Below are 23,502 nucleotides of genomic sequence, written 5' to 3'. Positions count from 1 at the left end.
GCATCCTTTCTTGGTGAAAAATCCCCAAATTTGATTAAAAAAATTGAAAATTTAGCATTTTTCTAACTTTGAAGCTCTCTGCTTGTAAGGAAAATGGATATTCCAAATATTTTTTTTTAATTCACATATACAATATGTCTACTTTATGTTTGCATCATAAAATTGACGTGTTTTTACTTTTGGAAGACACCAGAGGGCTTCAAAGTTCAGCAGCAATTTTCCAATTTTTCACAAAATTTCACAATATTTCAGGGACCAGTTCAGGTTTGAAGTGGATTTGAAGGGTCTTCATCTTAGAAATACCCCACAAATGACCCCATTATAAAAACTACACCCCCCAAAGTATTCAAAATGACATTCAGTCAGCGATTTAACCCTTTAGGTGTTTCACAGGAATAGCAAGTGAAGGAGGAAATTCCCAATCTTCATTTTTTACACTCACATGTTCTTGTAGACCCAATTTTAGAATTTTTACAAGGGGTAAAAGGAGAAAATTTATACTTATATTTGTTGCCCAATTTCTCTCAAGTAAGCACATACCTCATATGCCAGAATGCTCAGAAGCGAAGGAGCGACAAGGGGATTTTGGAGAGTACGTTTTTCTGAAATGGTTTTTGGGGGGCATGTTGCATTTAGGAAGCCTTTATGGTGCCAGAACAGCAAAAAAAAAAAAAAACACATGGCATACCATTTTGGAAACTAGACCCCTTGAGTAACGTAACAAGGAATTAAGTAAGCCTTAATATCCCACAGGTGTTTTACAACTTTTGCATATGTTAAATTTTTTTTAAAAATGTCACTCAAATGTGTGTTTCCCCCCCAAATTTCACATTTTTGCAAGGGTTAATAGCAGAAAATACCCCCCTAAATTTGTAACCCCATCTCTTCTGAGTATGGAGGTACCCCATAAGTTGACCTGAAGTGCACTACGGGCGAACTACAATGCTCAGAAGAGAAGGAGTCATATTTGGCTTTTTGAGAGCAAATTCTGCTCGGGGGCCATGTCGCATTTAGGAAGCCCCTATGGTGCCAGGACAGCAAAAAAAAAAAAAAAAAAAACACATGGCATACCATTTTGGAAACTAGACCCCTTGAGGAACATAACAAGGGGTACAGTGAGCATTTACCCCCCACTGGTGTCTGTCAGATCTTTGGAACAGTGGGTTGTACAACATTTTTAATTTGCACAGCCCACTGTTCCAAAGATCTGTCATACACCAGTGGGGTGTAAATTCTCACTGCACCCCTAATTACAATCCGTGAGGGTTCTAGTTTCCGAAATGGGGGTCACTTGTGTTTTTTTTTTTTTTGCGTTTGTCAAAACCGCTGTAACAATCAGCCACCCCTGTGCAAATCACCTCAAATGTACATGGTACATGTTGTGCGCCCCCAGAGCCCTTTGCACCCACATATGGGGTATCTCCGTAATCGGGAGAAATTGCATTACAAATTTTATTTTGTGTTAGTGTAGTGTAGTGTTTTTAGGGTACAGTCACACGGACAGGGGATTACAGCGAGTTTCCCGCTGTGAGTTTGAGCTGCCGTGCAAAATTTGATGCAACGCAAACTTGCAGCCTGATACTCACTGTAAGCCCCCTGCCCATGTGAATGTACCCTGTACATTCACAGGGGGGGGGGGGGGAACCTCCAGCTGTTGCAAAACTACCACTCCCAGCATGCACAGTCTATCAGTGCATGCTGGTAGTTATAGTTTTGCAACAGCTGGAGGCACAAAGGGTTGGGAAACACTGAGTTAGGAAACAGACAATGTTTCCCAACCAGTGTGCCTCCAGTTGTTGCAAAACCACAACTCCCAAACATTCTCAGGCATGCTGGAAGTAGTAGTTCGGCAACATCTTTAGAGCCAGATGTTGCCAAACTACAACTCCCAGCATGCTTGGAGTTGTAGTTTTGCAACATCTGGAGGACTACAGTTTGCAGACCACTAATACAGTGGTTCCCAATCTGTGCCCTTCCAGATGTTGCAAAACTACAACTCCCAGTATGCCAAAACTGTCCAGGCATGCTAGGAGTTGTAGTTCTGCAACATCTGAAGGGCCAGATGTTACAGAACTACAACTCCCATCATGCCAGGACAGTAAGGGCATGCTGAGGATGTGTAGTTTTGCAGCATCTGGAAGGGCAGAGTGGTCTCCAAACTGTGGACCTCCAGATGTTGCAAAACAGCAACTCCCAGCATGCCCAGACGCCAAGGGCTGTCTGGGCATGCTGGGAGTTGAAGTGTAAGGGGACCAGATGGAGCAGTCCAGATTGCTTTACGGTGGTCTGGACTGCTGCAAAGGTCCCGCAATGGCCCCCCTCAGCGTTTGCCCTGGATGCCTGCTGAAGCATTTCAGCAGGCATCCGCTTCCGATCTCTGCCCGGGCCGCGGCAGAGACCGAAGAAACACCAGGACGTACTAGTACGTCCTGGGTCCTTAAAGCCCAGGGTGCCAGGACGTTCTAGTACGTCCTGGGTACTTAAGGGGTTAAAGGGTTGAAATTTTCCTCTTCTGAACCTCTATAACAGGTTTATTTTGATGTATATAATACTGTATGAGGGCATATTTTTCTCTGCTGTCATTCATATTTATCTGGGATTTAATAATCAGCAATTCTGGGCTTTGTTATTTTCTTACGTTTATGCCATTGACCATGCGGTTTTATTATGGTGTATTTTAATAGTTTAGACATTTCCACATGTGACAGTACCAAATATGTTTATATTTGTTTATATTAATTTATTTGAAAAATAGAAAAAGGGGGCTTATTCAAACTTTTATTAAGAGATGGGCTTATTCACAAGTAATAATATTGTTTGGAACATTTCACTATTTTTAGTCCCCATAGGAGACTATTATGTGTAATCTTTTGATTGCAAACACTGAACAATGTTGTGCCATAATACAGCATTGTTAAGTGTTGTTGGCACCCCATTACTACAGGCTGCTAAGGCCGTTAGGGACCCTTTAGTACCTAAACTAACCAACAATGTTTTTTCCCTGTTTTAGAAGCTGCAATCAACTTTGACTGCAACATCTAAAGAGTTAATGGGGTTATCCACCATAAGGTGATTTTAGTACATACCTGCCAGGCTATCTGTCTATATTTCCTGTTGGAAAACTACACATTCCATAGTTCCATGCTTGTAAGTGTGAATTTACATCCCTCCCTCTGACACATCAGCCACCCCACCTATTGCAGCACAAATCATCATAAGTTCAAAAGATCAGGGTGCCTTCAGCTGTTGCAAAATTATCTCTGCTGCTCCACCCAATTGTGGCTGCCACGACCCCTCCAATAGATTTGCATTGAGGAGGTATGGTGTGAAGTCACGAGGGGCGCAGTCATGTAGTTACGACCCCTGCAGCCCACACCCAGTGTTCGGAACAAAATCTTCCGAAAGCTGGGGCAGTGGAGTACCCCTTTAATGAAGTCTTGTCATCCTTCGTGTGTGCAACCAAAAGCCACTTCTGGTACATTAAGAAGAGGACAGCACACACTGGGCAACACAAGTTATATGCAGTCACGGTCTTTCTGCCTTAACCAACATCACCATGATTCAGATGATTTTCATCTCAGTCCTCTCAAGCCCTTGTATGCTTTCCAATATAACAAGCTGAAACATCAGCCCCAGAGCTCATTTAAAGCACATTTGTCACTCTGTCAGATACTATTTTTGCTGCGTCATTATAAAGCAAATCTTACCTCTCTTGCTATGTGACTCAAGGCTTCATCCTCTGCAGAGAACCTGTCCTTAGTTTGGTTACGCTTTCTACCAGATCCAGGAGTCCCCATATTTAATGCTATTTCCAATTGTCTGTGCCAAATTTACAGCTGCCAGTCTGCAAGGAACAAAACATGAATTAATACATAAAATGTGTTTAGTCTTATAGACACCACTACATGAAAGCCAAAATGTTTTTTTACAGTATCCTATATTGTATTCCAAGTGATCATTTAGTAAATGAAGACTGATTTTTTATCCATAGCCTACATATGGATAAAAAACATGCTGGATTCATGAAGATTGTTTGCTGACCATAACATCCCTATAAAATGAATTGGTCACCTAAACGATCCAATAAGCATGCATCATATACCTCCACAACATGTGTCGTAGGGAGGTTTGTGCCTGAAGCTTGAAAGATTTTCATGCCATGTATACAAATGATGGCTCCATTGTCAAATCATAGTTGCCACTGTGCTTGAGGAAAGCAGGATCTAGGCCTCCAAAAAGTTGTCACAGCCATGTATGACACAGAGTGTAACTTTTAATAATACTGCCACCAACCATTATGTCAATATGAAGTTGGCAGTATAAGTCTGGAAAGTATCCTGACTCTTCAGCTATAAACCCTCCTCCCGCTTCTGATCGACATCAAGCTGCTCATTTGCATGTGGATGCAAGTTGTTTAAAGAGTACTTGTCATCAAACCATATTTTCTAAACTAACTCAGATTATATTCCCCAACTACTCCTAACACCCCTCCTGCCCTTAAAAAACACTTCCGAGCTTTAAAAATCTCTGTATCATACCTTTCCCCTTGCTCACATTGTGTGAGCTCCTGATTGGAGAAAGTGGGGGTTCCCCAGCAGGCACGATGTCACTGAAGCCTGTGAGAGCTGTGCCTCTCCATGCCCCGCATGCACTACCTGAGTTTGGACTTCTGCATGTCCAAGTGGAGACCAAATTAACTGTTTGACTTTAACAGAGCCACCTAGTGGCCATTTTTTTCAATCACATTAAAAATATATAAAGGTTGAGAATTTTAACAGCAAGTAAATAGCAAAGTGTCTTATAATAACATAAGGAACAATATATTAAAAGTTTAGTTTGGTGGCAGGTACTCTAAACTTTTTTCAGTTCTCTTTGCAGTATAATTAGTACAATTGGAGAAATAGATATGACTGGTGACTTTATAGGACAGATGTCATCTCACCCTTTTGGTAGGCTCAGACCTGCTTACATATTCCTTTAAAGAGGTTATATGAATAAATGAGAAGCATTGGTCTAAGCAGCATTGGCACAAAACCACCGACTGGCTGCAGGGTACCTGGGCATGTCATCACTGCAGGGAGTTAAACAAAGGAGGTGGGTTAAACCGAAGCTGCAGTAATGGGTAGCGCAAGGATTTAACAGATGAGTATATTGGATTTTTATATTATTCACAAGGGAAAAGGGGCCATGTACAGAATTGAGTGATGCTGCAATGAATATTTACTCGGTGCCGAGAGAGGAAGCACTACATAACCCAGCATGACGACAACACAATGGAGGAAGCCGTGGCTTTGAGCTGTGTAAACTGTGCCGTGGCTCACTCAAACGTCCTTTCTGGGGGGGGGGGGGGGGCAGAACTCCACTGATCAGTGACTACAGGATACACAATCAATACCATTTCTTTGCAAAACCCCATCAAATAAAAATAATCTATATTCCAGGGAAACCCCTTTACGCTTTTAAGTAGCGGGCTATTGTTCATTTTTTCACTTTCTTTATTTCCTCCTCACCTTCTAAAAATCTTAACACTTTCAATTTTGCACCTACATATGAGTGATTATTTTTTTTTTGCACACCAATATCACTTTGTAATTACATCAATCATTTCACCACAAAATCTATGGCAAAACCAGAAAAAAAATATTTGTTGGGCAAAAAAAAAAAATGCCATTTTCTAACTTTCTACGCAGTGCACTTTTCAGTAAAAATGACACCTTATTATTTTGTAGGTCCATACAGTTACAATGATACCTAATTTATATAGCTTTTATTTTACAACCTAATAAAAATTATAACTACCTGCACCAAAGTTTGTATGTTGAAAACTGTCCTCACCCCTATAACTTTTATTTTTCTGTATACGGGGATGTGTGAGGGATCATTTTTTGCGCCGTCATCTGAGGTTTTTATCGGGACAATTTTTGTTTTGATGGGACTTTTTGACCGCTTTTTATAGAATTTTTTAAAGGTATACAAAGTGACCAAAAATATGCAATTTTGGACTTTGGTATTTTTTTTTTTTTTTTACGTAAACGCCATTGACCATGCGGTGTAATTAACGTTATATTATTATATTTCAGACATTTGCGCATATTTTTTCTTAACACTTTCACAATGCCGGTGTGCTCTGGTAAAATCGGCCATCAAATGTCTTTATTTTTTGCAGTTTGCCAGCCGTAATTTTGCCGGAGCATACCGGCAAATAACTCTGCGCTTGATTGATAAAGCCTGGCTCAGCCAGGCTCTATCAATCACATAGCGGGGACCAGTGCCAGAGGAGAGGCAAACCCTCTGGCTACCTCCACAGTGGATAACTCAGGATTGCGCTGTGGGGGGGGGGGGGGCAGATCCACCCCACTAGACCACCAGGGACTGGTTAAAGGCCCCTTTAGACACCGCTGTCAACTTTGACAGTGGCGATTGAAAGGGTTAATAGCCAGCCGCAGCGATCGCCGCATGTCAGCTATTAACAGCAGCCACGGCTACAAGAATAAGCTGTGGACACGTATGGCGTGGGCTTGAGTCAGGAGCTCGCGCCATACACCTTTTGCCATTGTAAGAGGAGCCAACTTGTCCTTAGACGGCAACCGTTTAAAGTGGTTGTCCAGCCAAAACAAACTTATCCCCTATCTACAGGATAGAGAATAAGTAGCTGATCGAGAGAGGTCCAACTGCTGGGACCCCCGAAATCTCTGGAAAAGGACCCTGGCTCTCTGTGAGGAGCGCATGCGGTAGATGGCACATGTCCCATTCATTTCTATGGGAGCGCTGGAGATGCATGAGTGCTGTACTGGAGTCTCTTCTGCGCTACCATAGAACTAGAGGGCGGGCCATCTATCGCACACGCTCCTAACTGAGAGCCGGGGTCCTGGTGGTCGGACCCCTAGCGATCAGCTACTTATTCCCTATGCTGTGGACAGGGGATAAGTTTAATTTTGACTGGACAAGCCCAACAACTTTTCTAAACAAGAAGGAAAGATCCGGATATAAAGAAGGTACTATATATGGTGCAATAACTTTAGTATTGTGTACCTTTATTATTGTTATAAAAAAAAAAAATTTAAAACAACATAACCCGACACCTACTATTTACACAAAAATGTGGTTTTGTTGCATTTCTAAGACACCATTTTTTTTCGTCCGTTGGGGTTTCCAATTTGTTCTCTCAATTGCACAAAGCAAAGAAAACCACAACTATAATTAACACGGACAAAGTTATGCATGTGGTAAAAGCAGGCAGACAAATATAGAAAGAGGCTGGGGAAAGAAGACACCAGACATCCACTGAGAAAACCCCAAAATATCTCATAATGTGCCACATTGATGAAGCTTCATTTAAAGAGGACCTGTTCTGTTTTAAGTGAATACTTTTATTCCCCATAAAATAAGACATTTTTAACCATTTTGTCTATTACTCTGCATTGTGCTATTCCTGTTATTCCTCCTAAAAATGTATGCTACCATTTCCCTTGTCCTAAGGACAAGTCTATTCGTCCAATGGCCCTTGCACACTACAGAATTTCCACCCAGAGATGAATATTGGCAAAATTCCACCGGAAACTGCATTGCCCTCAATGAGGATGTCGCATATCTGGTCATATCACTAATTCATTCCAGTGGCCAGAATTTATCCAGGCAGGAAAATCCGTATTGTTCATGGGTCCTTATACTGTGTAGGTTAGTGTAAGAATGTGTATGAAGTATGAACACACTCCTACTGGTTACACCCAGATGTCAATTTTTTAATAAAGTTCTAGGAGTAACAGAAGATCATTCAGGATTCTCCCCAATTGTTATATTTCAGGGAATGAAAGAAGCATACAAGAATGCTGCACATCTCGAATTTTAGTTTTTAGGGGGCACGATGCATCTACAGCTCTGCTTGTTCAAGACTTTTAGTCACAAACTTTAGTTTTAATGCATTTATTCCAACTGCATGAAGGTGCAAACATTAAGGGGGAGACTTATCAAAACCTGTGCAAAGGAAAAGTTGCCCAGTTGCCCATAAAAACCAATCAGATTGCTTCTTTCATTTTGTAGAGGCCTTGTTAAAAATGAAGTGCGTGGATTGGTCGCTATGGGCAACTTTTCCTGTGGACAGGTTTTGATACATCTCCCCCAAAATGCTAAGGGAATTTTCACAATGTGCCAAGTGCTTACTTTTAGAAAATATGAGTGAAGTATATTATAATTTTAATTGTATAATTCAGGTTGTGTGTGAAAATTGTGTCTACGCTCCACTGCATATCATAATGTCACATGTCACATGGTTAATACTGCTAACACTTTTTTTTTCTTTTTCTGCAGAATATAGTAAAAAAAAATAAAAAAAAATAAAAAATAAAAGTTGTCTGGACCAGGGGAAAAGCCACACAGAATTAAATTTTTCCCAGCAAAAAAAAAAAAAAAAAAAAAAACAGCTTTTCTAGTAGACTTTATCAGAAGATTGGCTGGTCTTCTATAGTACAGGGGGAGTGTGTGCCTCCTACTGTACATCTCTATAGAGTACATTCCAAAGACATAGAAGGAGGTTTATCAAGCTCCATATATCACTATTTTTGCGTAAAGTCGCACGTGTGACTTTTCTATACATGCTGTGACTTTTTGATTTTTGCTTATTCCAAAGCACATTTCTGAAATCTGCTCACGTAGTAATTTTTTCTTCTTTTTACTTTGCAGTGGTCATGTATTTATCAAATGCGATAGTCACTATATGAAGAGAAAAAGTTGCATTTCCATATAAAGCCGCATATGTATTCCAGGTCCGACCTGGCTTACAGAAAGTGCATACGTCTGCAGAAAAGGACATTAACACTTACTTTAACAACTGTTCTTGTTTTGCATCATGAAACAAAGCTACTACATTAATGTTAATTTTAGAGAAAAAAATGTTTTTTAACTAATAACTCAATTTTAAGGTTGAAATTACACACTGCACACAATGATCATTTTAGGACACGTACATGCTGGTGTACCCACTACATTTTCAAATTAATGTTGTGTTAAAAGTAGAATAAGGCACAAAATAATTGTGTAAGAATTTTTACAGACTACTTTAATAACCCATATGTGGCACTAAAATTTTTCCTTAAGAAAAATAAAAAAATAAAAATAAAAAGGAACATTCATAGTATTTCATGCACATTTTGAGGTGGGTAACGTACAATGCCTTTTTTTGTTTGTGTTTTTTGTGAATTCACAATTTTTTATTTGCCTGTTGATGTTGGGCTGTATTCCTTCCCGACATAAACTCCGACCTCAGCGCAGTGATGCAAGACTCCGCCCACCAACGTCACAAAATGCGGGCTCAAAATTTAACAAAAAAGCCTCCAGAGTACGGATATTCATGGTGCGGCATAGTATGTTATTAATATTTTTTATTTGTTGGTTGTTGCGGGATAGTTGGAGTGCAGCTATTAAGCGCAGGCAGGCCAGTCAGGGTGTCACCGGATGCGGTATGCCCCCCTCCCCATCACTCACTAGCAACGTTACAGGTAATAAAGGGTAGATAAAAGAACTTCAGCTATTAACATAAGGGAAAACTTTTCTGCTTTAAGGCACTGAGGCACTAAAATACCCAAAGTGCTAACTGGAAGAAAGCGGCGCTAATAAAATAAATGTGTACAGTCTTCAAGAGATTCTAGGGTGGGCTATGGTGTGTACTGTCATGGCCATAAATGTTGGCACCCCTGACATTTTTCAAGAAAATGAAGTATTTCTCACAGAAAAGAATTGCAGTAACATATGTTTTACTATGCACATGTTTATTCCCTTTGTGTGTATTGGAACTAAACCAAAAAAGGGAGGAAAAAAAGAAAATTGGACATAATGTCACACCAAACTCCAAAAATGGGCTGGACAAAATTATTGGCACCCTTAACTTAATATTTGGTTGCACACCCTTTGGAAAAAATAACTGAAATCAGTCGCTTCCTATAACCATCAATAAGCTTCTTACACCTCTCAGCCGGTATGTTGGACCACTCTTCCTTTACACACTGCTCCAGGTCTCTCTTATTGGAAGGGCGCCTTTTTTCCCCAACAGCAATTTTAAGATCTTTCCACAGGTGTTCAATGGGATTTAGATCTGGACTCATTGCTGGCCACTTCAGAACTCTCCAGCACTTTGTCATCCATTTCTGGGTGCTATTTGATGTATTTTATATACTACAAACACTGACAATAACGTACCAAAATTGTACTACTTTATTGGGTATAAACTACAAAAACGAGGACCCCACCCCTAAAAACATCCCACCCTTAAAAAACATACACCCCAGAACAAGGCAGGATACACCCCAAAATACAACCCACCAGGATATAAAAGTCAAATAAGTTTCATTACAATGCAGCATTAACAACTACATAATGATAATTACCTGGTTGTGACATGGCGCCTCACCCCCACTTTGCCATGTCACAACCAGGTAATTATCATTATGTAGTTGTTAATGCTGCATTGTAATGAAACTTATTTGACTTTTATATCCTGGTGGGTTGTATTTTGGGGTGTATCCTGCCTTGTTCTGGGGTGTATGTTTTTTAAGGGTGGGATGTTTTTAGGGGTGGGGTCCTCATTTTTTGTAGTTTATACCCAATAAAGTTGTACAATTTTGGTACGTTATTGTTGCTGTCAGTTTTTGTAGGATATAAATTGTATAGTTGGCTGACTACTGAGTTGTAGGTTATAGTATTGCTTTTTGATGTATGTTTGGGGTCATTGTCCTACTGGAAGACCCAAGATCTCCGACACAAACCCAGCTTTCTGACACTGTGCTGTACAGTGCGACCCAAAACCCGTTGGTAATCCTCAGATTTCATGATGCCTTGCACACATTTAAGGCACCCAGTGCCAGAGGCAGCAAAACAACCCCAAAACATCATTGAACCTCTGCCATATTTCACTGTAGGTACTGTGTTCTTTTCTTTGTAGGCCTCATTCCGTAGAATACAGAACAGTAGAATGATGTGCTTTACCAAAAAGCTCTATTTTGGTCTCATCTGTCCACAAGACATTTTCCCAGAAGGATTTTGGCTTACTCAAGTTCATTTAGGCAAAATGTAGTCTTGTTTTTTAATGTCTCTGTGTCAGCAGTGGGGTCCTTCTGGGTCTCCTGCCATAGCGTTTCATTTAAATGTTGCCGGTGGTTCGCGCTGACACTGCTGCTCCCTGAGCCTGCAGGACAGCTTCAATATCTTTGGAACTTGTTTACGGCTGCTTATCCACCATCCGGACTATCCTGCGTTGACACCTTTCATCAATTTTTCTCTTCCGTCCACGCCCAGGGAGATTAGCTACAGTGCCAACTTCTTGATAATGTTGTGCACTGTGGACAAAGGCAAATCTAGTTCTCTGGAGATGGACTTGTAACCTTGAGATTGTTAATATTTTTTCCACAATTTTGGTTCTTAAATCCTCAGACAGTTCTCTTCTCCTCTTTCTGTTGTCCATGCTTAGTGTGGCACACACCGACACACAATGCAAAGACTAAATGAACTTCTCTCCTTTTTATCTGCTTTCAGGTGTGATTTTTATATTGCCCATACCTGTTAATTGCCCCAGGTAAGTTTAAAGAAGCCTCACATGCTTGAAACAATCTTATTTTTCCACAGTTTTGAAGGGGTGCCAATAATTTTGTCCAGACCATCTTTGTTGTTTGGTGTGATATTATGTCCAATTAGCTTTTTTTCCTCCCTCTTTTGGTTTTGTTCCAATACACACAAAGGGAATAAACAGGTTTATAGCAAAAAATGTGTTACTGCAATCCTTTTCTGTGAGAAATACTTCATTTTCTAGAAAAATTTCAGGGGTGGCATTTACGGCCATGACTGTAGCAAGGGGGACATACAGGGAGAGCGAGAGATAGGAAGGAGGGTAAAAGAAGAGATAGATTGGACAGACTGAGTGAATTGTAGAATGAAAGTTCAGAAGACAGTTTTAACTTTTAAATAAATTGACACTTATTCATAGATAAAATTCTGCCAAAAATGGTGATAGCGGTGCTGAGGTGGGATCGCAGGGCCCTTGCGGTCACCTTACTCAGCAATCCTAATAGTTCAGTAAAATTAGTACAATAAAATATGCATCAAATGTAGTGATAATAGAATATAGGTGGATAAGGCATGATAACCAGGGGGTTGGCACTGTAAAAAAGCTCAGATGAGCAATCCAAGATTACTGTAAAACTGTAAACTTTCCACACAATAGGTCTCTAATACAATGGTGTTTTGCAAACAAATCGTTACTGTTCAAAATAACCGTTTACAGCTACACAGTAGCTAGAATACGCCATATCCCACCCTAGAATCTCTTGAGGACTGTACACATATATTAGCTATGAAAGTCTGTGGGGGAGATTTAAAGGAGATATGCAGCGGAAAACTTTTATGTCCCCTGTGCCCGAGCTGCAAAAAACATAAATAAATTTTTTTTTTAATAAATAGAAAACCTTAAAAGGAGTACTCTAGTCCAGAGTATTCCTGCTCCGTTCTGCCCGGGCTGCAAAATAAATGAAAATGAACCATCACTCACCTCCCTGGGTTCCGGCAGAGCGCCACTACAGCTGTTTGGTCCTCCGGTCCATCTCCTTCATACTTCCGGGTGTAACGAAGCGTCATATGGTGCTCAGCCTATCGCCGGCCGAGGCTGAACATCGCGGCGGCCGGCAATAGGCTGAGCGCCATGTGACGCTTCGTTACACCCGGAAGTATGAAGAGGATGGACCGGAGGACCGAACAGCTGTAGTGGCGCTCTGCGGGAACCCAGGGAGGTGAGTGATGGTTCATTTTCATTTATTTTGCAGCCCGGGCAGAACGGAGCAGGAATACTCTGCACTAGAGTACTCCTTTAATTCACCTTCCTACGTTCCCCCATTGCTCCGGTATCGGTGTCCCGTTCCTCCACTGCTGCTCGGCTCCGTACTTCTTAGGCTCCAAACATCACACTGCAGTCAGCATATCGCCAGCCGCAGTGATGTCCCGCAATCTCTTACAGGAATTTACTATACTTTACTGTTCCTGATGAATCAAGCTGGGTTATTTCTATGGATGTCACTGTGTCACAGTACTATATTGGGTTTACAAAACTACTGATAGTTATTGTGCATCTGTCACCAGACAGGTGGACATACAACTAAGTCATCTGGAGGACACGAATGCGAAGGTTTTCCTTTGGTTACACTTTGAGGATCTATTTACAAGTACAGTATCCTGCGCATATATGATGTGCAGGATTTGAAGCTGCAAGTTACAATGTAAACTAAATCACTGAACACAACTTTATATCCTGCGCATTAAATATGTGCAGAATACTGAATGCGTGAATTAGGGTAGGGTCACACGTGCCGAATATTTTTGCACATTTGTTGCTGCGTATTTTTCTACCCATAGACTGCAGCAAAATAAAGTACGTGTGACCCTACCCTTAACCCCTTGGGGACAGAGGGTTTTCCAGTTTTTGCACTTTCCTTTTTTCCTTACTTAAATTATCATAACTCTCAATTTTGCAGCTAAAAATCCATATGATGGCTTATTTTTTGTGCCACCAATTCTACTTTGTAATGACATCAGACATTGTAACCAAAAAGTCTACGGCGAAACAAAAAAAAAATAATAATTGTGCGACAAAATTTAAGAAAACACCATTTTATAACTTTTGGGGGCTTCCGTTTCTACGCAGTAAATTTTTCGGTAAAAATGACACCTTATCTCTTTTCTGTAAGTCCATATGATTAACCCCTTAAGGTCCGGGGGGGATTTTCTGTTTTTTGCATTTTCATTTTTTGCTCTTTGCCTTTAAAAAATCATAACTCTTTCAATTTTGCACCTAAAAATCCATATGTTGGCTTATTTTTTGCGCCACCAATTCTACTTTGTAATGACATTAGTCATTTTGCCCAAAAATCTACGGTGAAACGAAAAAAAAAATCATTGTGCGACAAAATTGAAAAAAAAACGCAGTTTTGTAACTTTTGGGGCTTCCGTTTCTACGTAGAAAATTTTTCGGTAAAAATGACACCTTATCTTTATTCTGTAGGTCCATATGATTAAAATGATACCCTACTTATATAGGTTTGATTTTGTTGCACTTCTGGAAAAAATCATAACTACATGCAGGAAAATTAATACGTTTAAAATTGCCATCTTCTGACCCCTATAACTTTTTTATTTTTCCGTTTATGGGGCGCTATGAGGGCTAATTTTTTGCGCCGTGATCTGAAGTTTTTAACGGTACCATTTTTGCATTGATAGGACTTTATTCATTTTTAAATTATATAAAAAGTGACCAAAAATGCACTATTTTGGACTTTGGAATTTTTTTGCACGTACGCCATTGACCGAGCGGTTTAATTAACGATATATTTTTATAATTCGAACATTTCCGCATGCGGTGATACCATATATGTTTATTTTTATTTTTATTTACACTGTGTTTTTTTCTTATGGGAAAAGGGGGGTGATTCAAACTTTTAATAGGGGAGGGGTTAAATGATCTTCATTCACTTTTTTTTTTTTCACTTTTTTTTGCAGTGTTATAGCTCCCATAGGGACCTATAACACTGCACACACTGATCTTTATCATTGATCACTGGTTTCTCATAAGAAACCAGTCATTCGGCGATTGGACAGCGAGGAGGCAGGTAGGGGCCCTCCCGCTGTCCTGTAAGCTGTTCGGGATGCCGCGATTTCGCCGCGGCTATCCCGAACAGCCCACTGAGTTAACAGGCAGCTTTTACTTTCACTTTTAGCCGCGCGGCTAAAGGGTTAATAGCGCGCTGCGCCGCGATCGGCGCTGCGCGCTATTAGCGTCGTGTCCCGGCTTCACTATGACGCCGGGCCCGCCGTGATATGATGCGGGGTTCCCGTGTAACCCCGCGTTATATCACGGGAGCACGACCAAGGACGTACCTGTACGTCCTTGGTCCTTAAGGGGTTAAAATGATACCCTACTTATATAGGTTTGATTTTATTGTACTTATGATTTTTTCCCAGAACTACATGCTAAAGTTATACGTTTAAAATTGTCATCTTCTGACCCCTATAAGTTTTATTTTTCCGCGAATGGGGCGGTATGAGGGCTCATTTTTTGCGCCGTGATCTGAAGTTTTTAGCGGTACTATTAATGTATTGATCAGACTTTTTGATCAATTTTTATTCATTTTTTTCATGATATAAAAAGTGACCAAAATATGCTACTTTGGAATTTTTTTGCGCATACGCCATTGACCGTGCGGGCATGGTTAATTAAGGATATATTTTTATAATTCGGACATTTCCGCACGCGGCGATACCACGTTTATTTTTACACAGTTTATTTTTTTATTGGGAAAAGGGGGTTGATTAAAACTTTTATTAGGGAAGGGGTTAAATGAGCTTTATTCACTTTTTTTTGCAATGTTATAGCTCCCATAGGGACCTATAACACTGCACACACGGATCTTTTACATTGATCACTGGTTTCTCATAGGAAATCAGTTTCTCAATGATTCTGTCGCTTGATCTCAGGCACTGAGTAGTCATTCGGCGATCGGACAGCGAGGAGGAAGGTAAGGACCCTCCTGCTGTCCTGGACACCGCAGCGATCCCGAACAGCTCCCTGAGCTAACCGGCAATGTCTTACTTTCTTTTTAGATGCAGCATTCAACTTTGAACGCCGCGTCTAAAGGGTTAATAGCACGCGGCACCGCGATCAGTGCCGCACGCTATTAGCCTCGGGTCCCGGTCGTTGTTAGAGGTCGGGCCCGACCTGCTATGACGCGGGGTCACGGCATGGCCCCGCGTTATAGAAAGGGAGTGGGCTGAGGGCATATAGGTACGCCCTCCGTCCCCAAGGAGTTAAAGGACATCTGCAGCAAAAAACAACCTATCCTCTATCCACAGGGTCGAGTCAGGAGCCCGCTCCATACAGACTGCAGAGCGCCGCAGCGCTTGTCAGGGCCGGCCCTGCTTGCCCGAAGCCGGGCTGAGGGCCAGAAAAATTCACCTGCCCGGCGCCCGGAACTGCATGTCCCGGGCGTTGGGCGATAGGAATTCAATGTCCCTGCCATATACCTGAGTGCCGATCACATGACCACGAGAGAAATATTTAGCCATTAGAAGTAAATAATTTTCCTAGTTAAAATCATCTTCTGCCAGGTTCACATATATTCGGCACCATGTCCTATTTCAGCACATAGGACACGGGATGCAACAGATCCAGTATGTTGCATCTAGCATTTTTATCTAGGATGGCTCCAGATCTCCAGACATATATTTATCTGGACCTGACACTCATTAAAACTAATTTTAAAGTAGTAATACCTACCTAACCCAAGCCGACGCTCCTATTCTCATCCCTGCTTTTTCCTGGTTCTCGGTGACATGTTGTCCCTACAGGAACTTCCCTGCTCAAGCAATCACTGGCCACAGTAGTGCCGTGGCTAAGTCGCTGAGCAGGCATCATCAGCAATAAACAGTGATGAGTGCGGCCTGGGAGCATCAGCTGCAGTGGCATGGCATAGGTAAGTATTGTTACACCACCTTAAGCCATATTTAAAAAAAAAAAAAAACTATACAGAAAGTGCAACTAGAAAATTGCATCACTCCTTATAATACAATTTCTTACGTATATTTGTTTATTCTTTTTGCTGAAACTGTAGTACTCCTTTTAAATGGTACATACAAGTCTTAAAACAAGTTCTGACAGTAAATAGCAACATGTCATTTTGCTAAAAGGAACAGTCAGTAGCTCTTTGCTGTGACTTTCTACCTCGCACTACGTCAAGTATGGATTGCAGGGAGTAAGGCACTTGCCTGTCACCAATCTTTATTAGGATCACCCCTAAATAAGAAAGATGCTCCCTTTTGGCAGATCAAAGCAGAGAACGTCTACTGCTGCAGATCTTCATGGTGATATGTTGTATGCCCATCTCTTGTGAAATATGCCACAGTATTATGTCAGGCGGAATTCTCAGTATACAAAAGGCTTCAGTACGGATTGTAATCTAGAGTACCACACCAATGATAACATACCCTGTAGCCCTGATTTACTAACGTGATCCCGACTCTTTATCGGGTTATGCGACACAATTTGTCTCGCACGTCCTCTGCAACACTTTGTGCGACACATTTTACTGGTAAAAACCCGACGGTTTTCCAATTACTCAGAGTATTTTTTTAACCTGACTAAAGGGGTGTGGTTTCCATAATTAGGGGCGTGTTCCCGACATTTTCCTGTTAACCCAACAGTTGTGGTTTAAAACCCACCAGAAAAATAGTGAATTACTGAACTTGAAAACCCGACTGCCTTGAGGTGCGGGGAATCTGTTAAAAAGTGGGGGTTTTTTTGTTTTAAATCCTGTTACTCCAAAAAAACGGATACAGTAAATTTAACGTATAAGTCTATGGAAAACGGATGAGCCTTTAATGTCACCCGTTTGCATCCATTTTGTAAATCCGTTTTTTCATTCAAGCATGCTCAGAACAAAGAGATTTTTTTTTGTTTATTAACTGAACAAAAACAGATACAAACGGATAACATCTGTTTGCATCCGTTTTTTTAAAGTCTGTTTTTTATTTTGACGGGAGAAATGGGACGGGTCTAGATGGCCGCGTGAACGCAGCCTTAAAGGGACAACGCAGTTTATTGACATCCTGAAGAATGCACACACCACTATATGTACGAACATTGCATCCTTTTTACATGGGTTTCATACATACAAGAATCAGTAGCTTGAGCCATGTCTAGAAAAGACAGAAGGAGGCTACCGTAAGACCGGCTGGACTAACATCAATTACTAGAAATGAAGCTATAGGAAGTGTGTATTTCTCGGGAGGTCCCAGCACAACCAAGCATTCCAATATGTCCTGTGTTCCTACCATACACCTTACTGTACATTTACAGCAGTTATGTGTTGGCAGTTCTCCACCCACAGTAAACCGGCTGAGTGGACCCAACAGCATAAAGAGATCCTGCAGGCTAAGAATTGTGCATGTCACCGAACATTCACGCCACACAGGAGGAAAAGATCTGGTATATATCTCCTGAAATTGTGGGGTAGATAGGGCAGAGTTATGGCTGTCATCAAATGGACTACAGAGGCATATAACCTGGACAGCATGGTAACAGGTGGGGCATTGTATGGGGTGATCTGTCTACTATGGCTGGGCGGTATACCCGTTCTTACCGAATACCGAAATTTTTGATGCTGCACGATATGAATTTTAACCAATACCGCAATACTGGTTTGGCCCCTCCCCCTCGGGAATGAATGAATTATGGATACAAACATAAATGTGTCCCTGAGGGTCTCAGGGTAATGCAATAATGAACAACCTTTAAGGGGTTGCCCCCTCACGGGGATACACCCTTACTAGATCCCCTCCCCTAAAATAACCTTTATTGTTATTATTGTTTTAAAATTAACCCCTTCACACGTTTTAAAATTATCAGCGGCACGGTGACTGAATTCACAGTGAGGGTATTGTGATAACCCCCTACTTGTACAGGTATCACTAGAGCTATGGTATGTATTATACTGGCTGGTGTACAGGATATACCTGTGTCACCTACCTATTCATAGACTTCCAGTCCTGTTATTGTATTTATTTCTATCTGCCGCTGGTTAAAACCTAGACAACAGCCTCCCCGACGTTTCGTGGACTAATCCACTTTGTCAAGGGTTGCGAGGATTAGTCCGCGAAACGTTCACGTCCCTAGCGTAAGGCCGACGTCAGAACATGCGTTAGTTTTATTTTGTTTACATTTTGCAGCCCGGGCATAGGGATACAGCACAGTATAAAGAGTGTCAGCGCCAAGGCCGCAACAAACAGGAGGACGTTATATACCGTGGAACCGCCATAAGTTACAAATACACTACAATACACATATTTGGCCATACCGCCCAGCCCTACTGTCCTTCATTTTAATCTATTGATTGTATCAGCCAGATCTAGTGGCCGGCCTGGTGATGGGAGTACTACTCAGGACAGAGACCTAGTACAGACATCAATGCCAGAAGTTTATATAAAAGGACAGTGATGCTTTAAGAAAACTACGTAATGTATCATTTCCCCTCCTGTGGCACTGCAGGGGAATCATTTACCCCAACATATTACGGCTGATCCCTAAAATACTATGACACACTGGCTAACAGAAATAGGTTCCCAAAGCAAAACACAACACATGGAAGCCTTATTGAGAAGTGTTAATAAAAAGCAGCAAGTACATTATTGACCTGATGTATTAGATTGTCAGCTCTTGGGGGAGCCGCGCCCCTGTATGTACATAGTGCCACAACAAGCCTTGTAGACAGGTGAAGGATCTCACAGGTGGTGAATCCCCTCCCAGCCTCACCCACATGTGCCCGTACTGTGCCACCAGACGCTAACTGGGGGGCTACAAAGAAAAAGCAAATATGCGGCAGCCCCTCATCCTGAGCACCTCGCTCTGCAGGTGACAGCCTCATACACCGCGGTGACGCCCTCCTATACTGTGGTGTCCCCCAGTGATGAGGCAGAGCACTACGCGCTGTCACACTCCATTGTACTTCCCTGTCTGCTGAGTGTGTATGAGGCTCCATGCTGGACCTATTCGGGGCAGGTGAACCCCACCGGAGCTGCGGGAGCTTGTGAGTCCAAAGTACGGCGCTGAGCACCTACCTCCACACACTCGGTGTCACCCCGGTGCCTATTTTCTCTCGAGGTTTCTCGCTCAACGTCCGGCCGGTGACGTACCATGCGCATGCGCAACAGGGCGACCACAGCCTGCCGCGCCGTGACGTCAGAGCGGTACGGAATGGGGGCGGTGGAATGGGGGACGCTTGTCAGTGACTGAGAGGAAGCTGCGACCCGTAACGCTCACGTCATGTCTGCGCCGAGCTGTAGCCGTGCCGTATATGAGGCCGCTTCACGGGCTCACAGACTGGAGGCTCCTTATTGCCTAGTGTGGAGGACGTGACTATGCACTTCACCACCTGAGGCTTCCAGCTGGTGCAGAACTACTTCATGTCGTGCTCGAATAACTGTGATATGATGGGCGTTGTAGTTGTGTAACAGCTGGAAAGCTGCATAGTATAGTTTGTCCCCGTATAGTAATGTACGTGCTGTAAAGATTTCTGGGAGTCCGTAGAAAACGCGAACGCATGCGCAGTTCACTACAGACTCTGCAGTTAGAATAAGGACTAGCAAGTCTAGTAAACTGCGTGCGCGAGCATAGTTAACGTAGTGGTTACAAGCGTAGTGTAGAGTAGCTTAACCCCTTAAGGACTGAGCCCTTTTTCACCTTAAGGACTCGGCCATTTTTTGCAAATCTGACCACTGTCACTTTAAACATTAATAACTCTGGAATGCTTTTACTTATCATTCTGATTCCTAGATTGTTTTTTCGTGACATATTCTACTTTAACTTAGTGGTAAAATTTTTTGGTAACTTGCATCCTTTCTTGGTGAAAAATCCCAAAATTTGATGAAAAATTTGAAAATTTTGCATTTTTCTAACTTTGAAGCTCTCTGCTTGTAAGGAAAATGGATATTCAAAATAATTTTTTTTATTCACATATACAATATGTCTACTTTATGTTTGCATCATAAAATTTTTACTTTTGGAAGACACCAGAGGGCTTCAAAGTTCCGCAGCAATTTTCCAATTTTTCACAAAATTTTGAAACTCGCTTTTTTTCCGGGACCAGTTCAGGTTTGAAGTGGATTTGAAGGGTCTTCATATTAGAAATACCCCATAAATGACCCCATTATAAAAACTGCACCCCCCAAAGGATTCAAAATGACATTCAGTAAGCGTTTTAACCCTTTACGGGTTTCACAGGAATAGCAGCAAAGTGAAGGAGAAAATTCACAATCTTCATTTTTTACACTCGCATGTTCTTGTAGACCCAGTTTTTGAATTTTTGCAAGGGGTAAAAAGGAGAAAATTTTTACTTGTATTTGAAACCCAATTTCTCTCGAGTAAGCACATACCTCATATGTCTATGTTAATTGTTCAGCGGGCGCAGTAGAGGGCTCAGAAGGGAAGGAGCGTCAAATGGTTTTTGGAGGGGCATGTCACCTTTAGGAAGCCCCTATGGTGCCAGAACAGCAAAAAAAACCACATGGCATACCATTTTGGAAACTAGACCCCTCGGGGAACATAACAAGGGGTAATGTGAACCTTAATACCCCACAGGTGATTCACGACTTTTGCATATGTAAAAAAAAAAAAAAAAAATTTTTACCTAAAATGCTTGGTTTCCCTAAAGTTTTACATTTTTAAAAAGGGTAATAGCAGAAAATACCCCCCAAAATTTTAAGCCCAATTTCTCCCGATTCAGAAAACACCCCATATGGGGGTGAAAAGTGCTCTGCTGGCGCACTACAGGTCTCAGAAGAGAAGGAGTCACGTTTGGCTTTTTTGAAGGAAATTTTGCTCTGGGGGCATGCCGCATTTAGGAAGCCCCTATGGTGCCAGGACAGCAAAATAACCCCACATGGCATACCATTTTGGAAACTAGACCCCTCGGGGAATGTAACAAGGGGTTAAGTGAACCTTAATACCCCACAGGCGTTTGACGACTATTGCATATGTAAAAGAAAAAAATTTTTTTTTACCTAAAATGCTTCTTTTCCCAAAAATTTTACATTTTTAAAAAGGGTAAAAGGAGAAAATACCCCCCAAAATTTGTAACACAATTTCTCCCGAGTACGGCGATACCCCATATGTGACCCTTAACTGTTGCCTTGAAATACGACAGGGCTCCAAAGTGAGAGCGCCATGCGCATTTGAGGCCTAAATTAGGGATTGCATAGGGGTGGACATAGGGGAATTCTACGCCAGTGATTCCCAAACAGGGTGCCTCCAGCTGTTGCAAAACTCCCAGCATGCCTGGACAGTCAACGGCTGTCCGACAATACTGGGAGTTTTGCAACAGCTGGAGGCTCCATTTTGGAAACCGTGGCGTACCAGACGTTTTTCATTTTTATTGGGGAGGGGAGGGGGGCTGTGTAGGGGTATGTGTATATGTAGTGTTTTTTACTTTTTATTTTATTTTTTGTGGTAGTGTAGTGTTTTTAGGGTACAGTCACACGGACGGGGGTTCACAGTAGTTTCTCGCTGGCAGTTTGAGCTGTTGCAGAAAATTTGCTGCAGCTCAAACTTGCAGCCAGATACTTACTGTAAGCCTCCGCCCATGTGAGTGTACCCTGTACATTCACATTGGGGGGGACATCCAGCTGTTGCAAAACTACAACTCCCAGCATGCGCTGACAGACTGTACATGCTGAGAGTTTGTTTTGCAACAGCTGTAGGCACACTGGTTATTTATCACTGAGTTTGTGACCTTACTCAGTGTTTCAAAACCAGTGCGCCTCCAGCTGTTGCAAAACTACAACTCCCAGCATGTACGGTACATGGTGTAAGGTGACTGCTGGGAGTTGTAGTTTGCAACAGCTGGAGGCACATCGGTCGTGCAACACTGAGTTAGGTAAAAAAAAAATGGGTTTCACAACCAGTGTGCCTTCAGCTGTTGCAAAACTACAACTCTCAGCAGTCACCGACAGCCAACGGGCATGCTGGGAGTTGTAGTTATGCAACCAGCAGATGCACCACTACAACTCCCAGCATGCACTTTAGCTGTTTGTGCAAGCTGGGAGTTGTAGTTATACAACAGCTGAAGGTACACTTTTCCATAGAAAAAATGTGCCTCCAGCTGTTGCAAAACCATAAGTCCCAGCATGCCCATAAGGGAATGCTGGGAGTTGTGGTGGTCTGCCTCCTGCTGTTGCATAACTACAGCTCCCAGCATGCCCTTTTTGCACGCTGGGAGCTGTTGCTAAGCAACAGCAGGAGTCTGTAACTCACCTCCTGCTGCTGCTCCATCACAGGACTGTCCCTCGCCGCCGCCGTCGCTGCTCCTGGGGCCCCAATCCCAACATGGACGCTGGGGACACCCGCTCATGTCCTCCGGAAGAGGGGCGGAGCGGGTGCGGGAGTGACACCCGCAGCAGGCGCCCTGATTGGTCGGCCTGTAATCCGGCCAACGAATCTGGGCGATCGTGAGGTGGCACCAGTGCCACCTCACCCCTGCAGGCTCTGGCTGTTCGGGGCCGTCAGAGACGGCCCCGAACAGCCAGTAATTCCGGGTCACCGGGTCACTGGAGACCCGATTGACCCGGAATCGCCGCAGATCGCTGGACTGAATTGTCCAGCGATCTGCGGCGATCGCCGACATGGGGGGGCATAATGACCCCCCCTGGGCGATATGCCGGGATGCCTGCTGAACGATTTCAGCAGGCATCCGGCTCCGGTCCCCAACCGGCTAGCGGTGGGGACCGGAATTCCCACGGGCGTATGGATACGCCCTGCGTCCTTAAGGACTCGGAATGCAGGGTTAAAAGATGCATTATTGAAGGCAACAGAAAATTGCATTAGACTTGTCAGTAATAGCAGAAAAAGGAAGAGACCACTGTGGTACTCAGCAGAAGTGGCCAAAATCATAAAAAAACTAGCATTTAGTAATTATAAAACAACCCGGA

The 23,502-nt window shown here is 42.5% G+C and overlaps 1 protein-coding gene across 13 annotated transcripts in view; it reads right to left on the bottom strand.

The window, feature by feature from the left end:
• Nucleotides 1-20,184, bottom strand: part of LRRFIP2 (LRR binding FLII interacting protein 2) — a 162,744-nt gene extending 142,560 nt beyond the window's left edge. For 2 of the 13 annotated variants that reach the window (XM_056520362.1, XM_056520359.1), the window contains exons 1-2: nucleotides 19,639-20,087; nucleotides 3,708-3,844 (exon numbers count right to left, since the gene is read on the bottom strand). In XM_056520362.1, coding sequence (XP_056376337.1) covers nucleotides 3,708-3,797 — 90 coding nt within the window. In that variant the 5' untranslated portion in view covers nucleotides 3,798-3,844; nucleotides 19,639-20,087. Of the gene's footprint in view, nucleotides 1-3,707; nucleotides 3,845-19,638 lie in introns of all 13 variants that reach the window. The other 11 variants (XM_056520354.1, XM_056520355.1, XM_056520365.1 and 8 more) reach the window with 11 other exon arrangements.
• Nucleotides 20,185-23,502: the final 3,318 nt, after the last annotated feature.

The sequence above is a fragment of the Hyla sarda genome, chromosome 5 (assembly GCF_029499605.1).
Source record: "Hyla sarda isolate aHylSar1 chromosome 5, aHylSar1.hap1, whole genome shotgun sequence".
In the NCBI taxonomy this organism is placed as follows: domain Eukaryota; kingdom Metazoa; phylum Chordata; class Amphibia; order Anura; family Hylidae; genus Hyla; species Hyla sarda.
The sequence above is the reverse complement of the archived record's forward strand: the minus strand, read 5'-3'. Positions and strand labels throughout refer to the sequence as shown.